Source organism: Eimeria maxima, genomic scaffold, assembly GCF_000499605.1.
Source record: "Eimeria maxima Weybridge genomic scaffold, Emw_scaff306, whole genome shotgun sequence".
Lineage (NCBI taxonomy): Eukaryota > Apicomplexa > Conoidasida > Eucoccidiorida > Eimeriidae > Eimeria > Eimeria maxima.
Window position 1 is genome coordinate 26,941 of NW_013563797.1, and position 9,144 is coordinate 36,084.

At 48.1% G+C, this 9,144-nt stretch overlaps 3 protein-coding genes across 3 annotated transcripts; 2 read left to right on the forward strand and 1 right to left on the reverse strand.

The window, feature by feature from the left end:
• Nucleotides 1-2,623: 2,623 nt before the first annotated feature.
• On the forward strand, nucleotides 2,624-3,436 carry EMWEY_00027550 (hypothetical protein, conserved; the record flags this gene model as incomplete). The annotated part of the gene is made up of 2 exons (XM_013478180.1): nucleotides 2,624-2,731; nucleotides 3,110-3,436. 2 exons carry the CDS (start codon nucleotides 2,624-2,626, stop codon nucleotides 3,434-3,436), a joined length of 435 nt encoding a protein of 144 aa, XP_013333634.1.
• Nucleotides 3,437-3,951: 515 nt separating this feature from the next.
• Nucleotides 3,952-6,840, reverse strand: EMWEY_00027560 (UDP-N-acetylhexosamine pyrophosphorylase, putative; the record flags this gene model as incomplete). Its single annotated transcript, XM_013478181.1, has 5 exons — nucleotides 3,952-4,305; nucleotides 4,414-4,995; nucleotides 5,556-5,774; nucleotides 5,865-6,091; nucleotides 6,387-6,840. The coding sequence occupies 5 exons, from the start codon at nucleotides 6,838-6,840 to the stop codon at nucleotides 3,952-3,954; spliced, it is 1,836 nt and encodes a 611-aa protein (XP_013333635.1).
• A 661-nt stretch (nucleotides 6,841-7,501) lies between these two features.
• Nucleotides 7,502-8,407, forward strand: EMWEY_00027570 (hypothetical protein, conserved; the record flags this gene model as incomplete). Its single annotated transcript, XM_013478182.1, has 1 exon — nucleotides 7,502-8,407. The coding sequence occupies one exon, from the start codon at nucleotides 7,502-7,504 to the stop codon at nucleotides 8,405-8,407; it is 906 nt and encodes a 301-aa protein (XP_013333636.1).
• Nucleotides 8,408-9,144: the final 737 nt, after the last annotated feature.

Sequence of the window (9,144 nt, forward strand, 5' to 3'; positions counted from 1 at the left end):
TATCGCACTCAACGGGAGAGTAGCGGCTGTTGCCCCCTCCGGCGAACGGCTCGAAATTTGGGGCGAATGGCCAACGTGGGCTCAGCAGGCATTTGGCCCTTCAAAAAGGAGTATATCAATGAATAAATGAGTAAAATGTATTATTAATTAATTAATTAATTAATTAACAACTAAATTAGGTACGTGCTGCCTTTTGTGTCGTGCAGCGTACCTTATCAATGTGAATGGTGATCCCGCCTTTCTCTGGCTCTTCAATTACCTTCTCCAGCACCTGCAATTTAAATACGATATAAAACCCATAGTTGTCAACGACAATAAATAATTCAAGACACTATTTTGAGACTACAATGTTGCTGCTGTACGGTGCATGCACAGGGGTTTGGGATAAAGTCTTTCAAAATTAAACAAAAGTGTTTCGAAGGCATACATTAAAGAACCTAACTGTATAACAACTTTGTTTCACAATTCATATCGTCTCATTTAGGTTTGCCGATTCAACAATCATTCCAGTGCATTTAGTTAAAAAATACAGAAGGGAAACAATTTTTCTTCACCTCGCGTTGTTCAATCTCCAAAGGCGGCTCGCCAGCGATTTCATTTCTCATCGGACCTTGGTGAAGGCAAAGGATCTGTTTGGTAATTGTTTTCCACTGTGTGCATCAATATAGTGATAATAAATAAGTAAATAGGTGACATATATTAGTAAAATATCAAGGAAAGCCAGTTTGGTTTTGGAGTAGTCGGATTCAACACGACGGCAAACTGGTGTGGACACACAAAAAAACGTCCTCACCCATTCGTCCCGGCAGCTTCTGTTATCGCAGCTGAAGAGCAAAAGAATAAGAGGAAGGCAACAAATAAACTTGAACATGCAATGCATTAAGTTGTTGAGTGCCCACGGACACTACAGAAATACATTCATGAGTGAAATTTTAAGGTTCCCTTAATTTAGGCAAGCCATTACTGCACCCAACGAAACTCACCACAAAATATCGGGGTCGTCCTCTTGTGCATGCTTAATGGCAAGGCAAGTTTCGTCATTAGGAAGAATATGCAGAGGCGTTTCGATTGCTTCTGGGAACAATTCATAGGCATTCAAAGTACAATTAGAATTCAAATTCGTAAAACAGGAAAAACAAACCCAAGTCAATTGTTTTATACTCTTTGTTGCCTCTGTCGCAGTGCAGATAAGTCAATATGCAGTTGTTGCATTTTGTCTTTGTTGTCAGCTTGTCCGTTTGCCCTACCTCAGGAGTTTTATGCAGTTTTTCTTCAAAATAACTGTCACTTTACATCCTTTTGAAATATCCCCTCTATCGCGAATGTGAAAAAGAACTCCTCGGTGCCCTTTCTTGCAAGCTTCCACACCGCCGCGACCAGCAGCAGACAGCAAAGGAAGTGAAGCAATTATAAGAGCGCAAAAAAGAATAAAAATCCTCATCGTTTTGACACCTCCATCCTAAAAGAGAATAAAATTACTTCTAAATGAATTCCGCTTATTTTGAGGCACTTTAGAATGATTTATTTCAGTTGCTCTCGACTTGCGCCAGTTCAGGTGTACGACCACCACTAAGCCTATTACGACACAATGGTGATCCGAGCTAGGTGCTGTTGCAATTTTTTCCCTTTGCACCTTATTTTTAAATATTTTTACCAATTTAAATGTACAATTTTGAGTAGTGGTGAGTTACTATCTAATGATGATCCTCTCTGGTGGAGCCGCCGACGCCTCCGTCAGCCGATAGTTAAAGAGAAAAGCACAATCGAAGTTTCTTTTCCTACGCAGATAATAGAAATCAATTAGAAATTATGATTTGATTTATGAATCCAAAGTAGCAAATATATACTGCAAACCGTTTTTTCTCATCGCCTAGCTCTTTATTTATACTGCAGTTCCAACTGTTGCAGGACAACCGTGTCGGAACCACTGCCTACTACGGAGTTAGTTACACTTACCCCCTCTCTCAGTCCCTTTAGGTTGTACTTTTAGATTTAAAAGGTCTAATACTCATATTCGTTTCAAGCTAATATTGGGAATATTCCTCAAATCTCACGTACTTGTTGGCGTGAGTAACAATTAAGAAAAACCCACAGTTGCCGTCCGCCTGTTGACGAGCCAATCAGCCATCGGCTATCGGCGGCGGTTAGGTTCAGTAATTCTTTTGTGTCGAGCTTTCAGAGAGTATCCCAACATTGAAATGGGATCTTGGCACACGCATTTAATCATGAAAGCAAATTAGGTGCAAACAGGGGAATAAAAAACTTGCGTAGTGAGGAAGAGATCTCAAGGAGCCGCCGCTGATCGGCAGCGAGCCGCGACGGTGAGCCTCGGATTCCTCTTGCGGCTTATGTGCAGCTGCATCGAGGGGTGCAACCTTCCTCGTCTGTTCGTGTGTTTCAAGCTTTTGCAATTGATCGCTTAGACGTTATTTCCTCTGTTCCTCAACTTTAATTCCCTTTCACGGTCTCTTCCTCCTCGACGCGCCGGCCTCCGTTGCTCTGCTGTGCAGCCGCCGCCATCAGCAAGCGGCTCGCCTGCGTTTTCCTCCGGGCTTTCCTATATTTTCTTTCTTTTGTTCATCTATCTCATTTAGGTCAGTCTTTTTAGTTATATTCAACAAAAATGGCTTCTAGCAACTCCTTCTACACCATGAGGCCGGTCATTCCCCAGACGCGCGCCGACACCTCATCCCGAGTGACGATCAAAAACATTCCGTTGGGAGTGACAGAGGTGAGAGAGGTGGCAAAAGAACCTTTTAAGGATTCTATTATTGAATTTTGTTTAAGTTGCAGCTCTAGCACCTCTTCCACTTGCCTCTAGCATCTTCACCTGCCTTCATTGTACTCTGGTACCGTGTGCCGACGCGCTTGCATTGGTTTATGGCATTACAGGCGATTTCCTGTCATCTATTTGTTCGGTTGTTGGGTGTGGCAAGTTTGCTCTTGTCTTATATGCCTTTTTCTGATTTGCTGTTGTTCTCTTCTTTGTTTTGTGTGAGTACACCTGCATATCCGCCACCTACAGTTTGTGTTTGGGCTTCCCCCACCACAAGAGACCTTCTCCCAAATTTCCAATCGTCCTTGCTGCGTTGTATGTTCAACTCTTCAGGCCCAGCTTAAGGCAAATTTATCGAAACACGGAGACATCCGTGTCCACATGTTTGTTCCTGCGACAGAGTATGGCCTCGGCTGGGCCTGGGTAACTTGTGAGAAGCATCAGGACGTTGAGAAGATGTTGGCTTGTGCAGCCGAAAGAAGAGAGAAAGCAGCAGCTGCTCTCCGAGAGAACACTCAGCACGAGACCGTCCAACCAACGAAGGATGCTGCTGCTGCAGACGAAGACGCAGCATCCAATGATGCAGCATCAGCAGCAGGAGAAACATCTGCTGATGATGCCAAGTGCAGCGAATGCTCAGAGGAAGTCAGTGACGCGTAAACAAACAGCAGCAGATGTAGCAGCATTGGAGGCGCCGCTAGCAGCACATTCTCTTGCTAAGGACAGCAGAGACACCGAGTGTTGTGCTGTGTTGCTGCTCCACCTCTGCAGCAGCAGCAACAGAGCCCATTGGGCCCTTGAGTTGCTGAATGCATGCAGAGAGAGCTCTCTTCTCTGTATGTACAGCTTTCGAACACGGCACCGTTCTGTTCCTTTTTGCTCTAACTTCCTCTTCTTTTTCGGCTTAAACTACAAAGCCAGCACTTGCTGGCCTCGCATTTGTTACATTCAGATATCTTGCTCTCTTGCTGCTGTTGTTCGAACCTTTCGCTGGAGCGACAGTGGTTTTGAAGCAGATGCTTAGAAATAACAGTTGGGACTGGGAGAGAAACGAGCTGAGTCTTAATGATGCGTTATAAAGGTTTAGAGTTACTGCTTAGTGTAGTGTTCATGGTCTGAGTTTGTATTTGGGCTGCAGTTAGATTTACAGTAAGGTTTAGGGTTTACTTTAGTGTCTACGATGAGGGTTTAGGGTTTTTCTCTTGGGGGGCCAGAAGGAGCAGGGGTTTGCTAAGGTCTTTGCCTTTGAGGCAGCCGCTGCTTATTCCTTCGCCTTCATAACTAAGCAGGGGAGATACCTCGCAGAAAATGTGATGGGGGGCCTCTGGTAGCCGGCCAGGCAGCGAAGACAGCGATACTGCTGCAGCAACCCACTTTGCATGCAGCCGAGACAACAGGAGCTGCGCATGCTCGGGTGTATCGGAAGCTACGGATGCCACCTCAAGTCCTTGGCCTTCAAGTGCCTGCATTTCAATATTTCCTGAGACTTTCACCGGTGCAAACTCTTCCTCCCGTTCCACCTCCAGGCACTGCACACAAACCCTAAACCCTACACCTTATAATCAACTAATGTGCATACGGAACTCGCAGGCCGCTAAACCTAGACTCTCAGCCATAAACTCCAGATAAACCCTCACCAGGACTCTGTCTGCGAAGGCGAATGCATCAAAGATGAAGAGTTCGAGTTTCCACCCGTTTGCCTCCGTAGGCGTCCTCAGGGCCCAACTCCTCGGGTTCTCGGTCATCGGTGTACCAACATCTTGTGTTGCTGGTGTTTCTGCTGCTGCTCGTTGATTGCTGCCGCTGTTGTGGTCAAGGCAGACGAGCTCGGGAATTTTCTTTTTCGCTGCGTGGAATCGTTTCTCATAGACTGCTAAGTTGGAGGTCACCGCCTGAATGAAAGCTAAACTGAAATAGTGCATGCAGACGTTGCCCCAAGCATATAAAGCACCATCCTCAGCTAGAGACGGAGGCAACTCAGAGTACTCTGCCACACCTCCAGCCCAACGGCCCTGCTGCTGCTGTTGTTGTTGCTGCTGGTGTTGCAGGTCTTGCTGTTGCTGCTGGGCGGGTTGCCGAGGCTGGCCTTGCTGTAGTTGCTGCTTTCGCTGCTGCTGTTGTTGACGTTGCTGCAGGAGGCACGGCAGTGCTGTGCGAATTTGGCAGACAACTCCTATGCTTTCTTTCGGCGACCGGCGGGCTACAACTTTGTTGGCGACCTGAATGCACCAAAAACCAAAATAACAGAAGCAATGAGCGGCTATATAACAACAAAAGTCCTGTAGGCGTCTAGAAGTGAATGAGGCCTTTTAATGAAGTAGGCGTCTTCTTTCGAAATCCTACTGACTGTGATGATGTCTGTCTGCGTTGTTGGAAGAAGGAAAATTCTGATCCTGTTGTCTCCACATTTAAATCAGAAGCAGGAAGGTTTAGCTTCCTTCTCTGTCTCCCGTTGCCTATGTGCTTGCTTATGCATCTGCTTCTCTGCTGTTTTGTTTCACTACTCCCTCTACAAAGACTTTCATGCATGTTCCTACCCGCACGAAGGCTGCTTATACATCTCTAGGTGTTCATTATACATGTATGTGTGCATGCATTGAAACGTCCGTTATGTCTATTCTAGTGTTCGTGTGTATGATGTGTTCTGTTCTGTTCTGATGTGTTTGTTCTATTCCAATTTGTCTTGGTTACGCCTGTCTTTGTTCTCTTGGCTGTGTTCTGTAGACTTGGTGGCCATTATTACATGTGCGTGTGCGCTGTACGCAAAGCCGAAGAAGACCGGGTCGCCAACTCTGGCGAGAGCATTGTCTACAGACAGCACTTGAAGGCCTTCCAACCCTTTTCTGGCTGCATGCACTAGAGCTCCGCTGTCGCTGAAACCCCTAAAGAGGCCCCCATTGCCGCTCGGGGCTGTCCTCAGCGAGTGGGGAGAACCGAGCATCAGTAATCGATCCAAGTTAAACACGGGAGTTGTGGCTTGAGAGAAGATAAATACTTCCTGAGGATTCAAACCAAAATAACCATTCAATGCAAAGCAAGCCTCCGTCGCAGCCCGATTCAAAGGGCTCGTCATTATATACAAAGGCACCTTGCACCTGTTGACGCTGCTCCCGCCACTGCCGCTGCTGCTGCTGCTGTTGCTGGTGTCAGCAGCAGCAGCAGCCAGCGCAGCAACTTGCTGCAGGCGCTGGGCGTAGAGGCAGAAGAATGACTTCTGTGAAAGAGGAGCGATCGGAAAGCTCCCTTTAGGGCCCTCAAAACCTAAACGGCTCCCGTCACCTCCAGCCAGCAGCAACACACCCACCTTGCCCTCAGCTGCAGCAGCACCAACACCATGGCCAAAAGCAGCAACAAGAATTGCACCAGCAGCAGCAAAAACAACACCAGCACACAGCAGCCATGGCAACAGCAATACGCTCAGCAGCAGCAACACCAGCAGCTCAAGTATACAACAACAATCCTTCCATGGAGGCTGCAGTGCCAAAATCACCACCAAGAGCAGCAGCAGCGGCAGCAGCAGCGGTAGCAGCTACAAACGTTGCTGCTATCAACGGAAAAGGTGAATTTCAACAACAGGGAAACAGCTCAGGTGCTTGTACATCTAACGCACCTATGAGCCCTAGACCAACATTCCTCCAGTAATCTTTTAAAGCTGAAGGAGAGGATTTTAATGATACAACTCCGCAGGCGGCTGCCCCAGCCAACAAAGCCCGATAAGCAGCAGCTAACTCCTCTTCATCCTCCTGTTGCTGGTTTTGCTGTTGCTGCTGCTGCCGTCTCTCTTGCTGCTTCTGCAAGAGAGTGTTGAGTGGCGAGAGGTCGACCAAGTTGGGGGGCCGGATAGAATCCGTTGCATCTGCAGGGTCGCGTGAGTTATTGGTGTTGGCTGCTTTGCCGCCGAGAGCAGAAGAAAGCATCTCATTTAGCTGGTGTGGATCGTGCTGTCGCGCCTCCTCCAGCAACTGCTGCTGCTGATCAGGTGGGAGTCGGTCATAGAAGCGGAAGATGTGCCCTTGACCTGCGGCATCGTACGCCGCACGCACTGCGGCCTCTACACCTGCCATGACTCAAACCCTACACCAATAGAGTCTAAATCCTAAGCCCTAACCCATAAAACCTGGCACACGCAAGAAATGGAGGCATTCAGTTTAAAGACTCGTAATTCAAACTGATTTCCAACGGAGGCTGACGCAGACGAACACGGTAGTAAGACGGAGACCCAAACCCTTAACCATACACACACCATAAACCCTGAATCACGCGCGAGTTATAAATAATTAATTTATTCAACGAAGAAGAGGAAGTTTTAATGTTTAACAGCAGATTGGATAGTTATTACCGTTAGGAAGCAATTACATACAGGGAGACAGCCCCAGCTACCGTAAACCCAAACCCTAACCTGGAACCCTACACCATAACACCCCCCATCGGTAGGTTTGGTGAATATGAGAGTTTGTGTGTTTGTGGTGGTCTTTGAGTTCCTATATCTGCTTGTTCAATTCGATATAGTAAGTAATTTAATGAATTCATAGACCTCTTTCGTTTCGATTTCAGAAGGACAGCACCGGACGGGAGGCGGCAGAAGACGAGAGAGCGCCTCGCATTACCCGTGTTTAGGGTCTACGATTTACGTTGTATTATCTCGGATTGTGTAGCTCCAGCAGTGTGGTTTTCACTTTATCTGGAACCTCATTTGAGGTGTACGCACACCTCACTTCCCAAAAGATGTTCGCTGACGAGAACTTCTTCTCCCCCTCGACGGGTTCGGAATTTCTCTCTTCGGAGCCTCGCAAGAGCGTGGGGGCCCCTACGGGGGGCCCCCTCGGGGCCCCCCTTGGTTCTTCAACTCATGGCTTTGGGATGTCAGGGTTTGGAATGGCGGACGAATTTGGGGGGGCATCTGAGGGTTTGTCTCAGACGCAGACTGGTTCCCAGAAGACCCCCCAAACTGCTGCTGCGCATACACCTGACGGGTGTATCTGCAGCACAATTCAGATGCTGCGGCGAGCGGCGCGGGAGAGGGCTGGAGGAGGGGGGCCCCTGCAGCTGCATGGGAGGGAAGTGGGTTTGGTGGGTTTGTGCGGCTTTGCTTCTGCATTAGAAGTCCGTTCTTCTTTGTTCAAATTCACCCTCGAAGATATGACGAGTGCAATTGAAGTCGAATGCGCCAATAAAGCGGTGCTGCACAAATTGCAGCTGCAAATGGACGCCCAAGAAGAGCCAGTGGCAACAACCACCACAACCACCGCCACCACCACCACCAACACTGAGTTGTTGTGCAAGAGGCTGAAGGAAGGCGGCCTGGTATCTGTGTACGGTTTTGCATGCACGGACGACAAGGGCGAGGTGTACGTGGATTGCTTTAAAGCAGCAGCAATTACAGATCCGAGAGAGTATGCACAGGCTTTCCCCTTCAGAGTCATCGCTGCAGCGCTGAAGGCGCAGGGCACAAACCCTAATCCAGCGCTTAAAACAGAAGGCAAACAATTGCATCGTGACCCCACGGAGCAACAAACACACAACAAACAGGAGCCCAACGGTACAATACAATGTCTTCCGCCTCCTGCTGCTGCCGCTTCTATTTGCGTTGTGCTGCCGCTATTGCTGCTGCTGCTGTGCGATGTTGCATAAGGGTTTGGTGGTTTTTCTTTTTGGTGGTGCAACGATGGGCGCAGGATGAGTGGGCTTTCTTTGATCATTTGTAGCTCTTCTGCATGTTGCTCAGTTCTTGTTGTTGAATTCGTTGCTTCGACAAGGAAACAATAAGTACATTGTAGCTGTGTACTGAGAGCAAAACATTCCTCCACTCCTTTACTGTTCTCTGATGTTTGAACAGAAGAAGCCTCACTGGAGCTCTATGAACACATAAGGGACCCCCTACAGCGGCAGCTGCTGCAGCTGCTGCTTGCAACAGAAAACAGAACAATTAATAGGCAGACACTCTCCAGTAGAGTCAAAGGCCACAACGGTGAGTTCGCTGCATGCGCACCGCAGGCGAAGCTTGGAAGGGTCCCGAGTTTAGGGTAGGAACATGATAAGGCACGAACATTCGCGTTAAGTTTCATGTATACCGGATCATGCAGTTGTATACACCGAGCTGCCTGTAAACCTGAGCCGGCGGCATTGTGTATGTACACTGCAGCCGAGGCAGTGGAGGAGGCGCTGAAGGCGTTGGAGGAGTCTGGAGATGTTGCAATGACAAGCAGCTGGGTTTCTTTGGCCTGCTGAGGCTATGAATGCTATGCCAGCTCCCATCAAATATCAGGTGTACGGACCTCAAGAAGAAGCAGCACACACGGACCAACGATTCCTTGTAGGCAAAGTAGCGCAAGAGAAGAGGATCAATAGCAGACCATTTGGGCCTATAT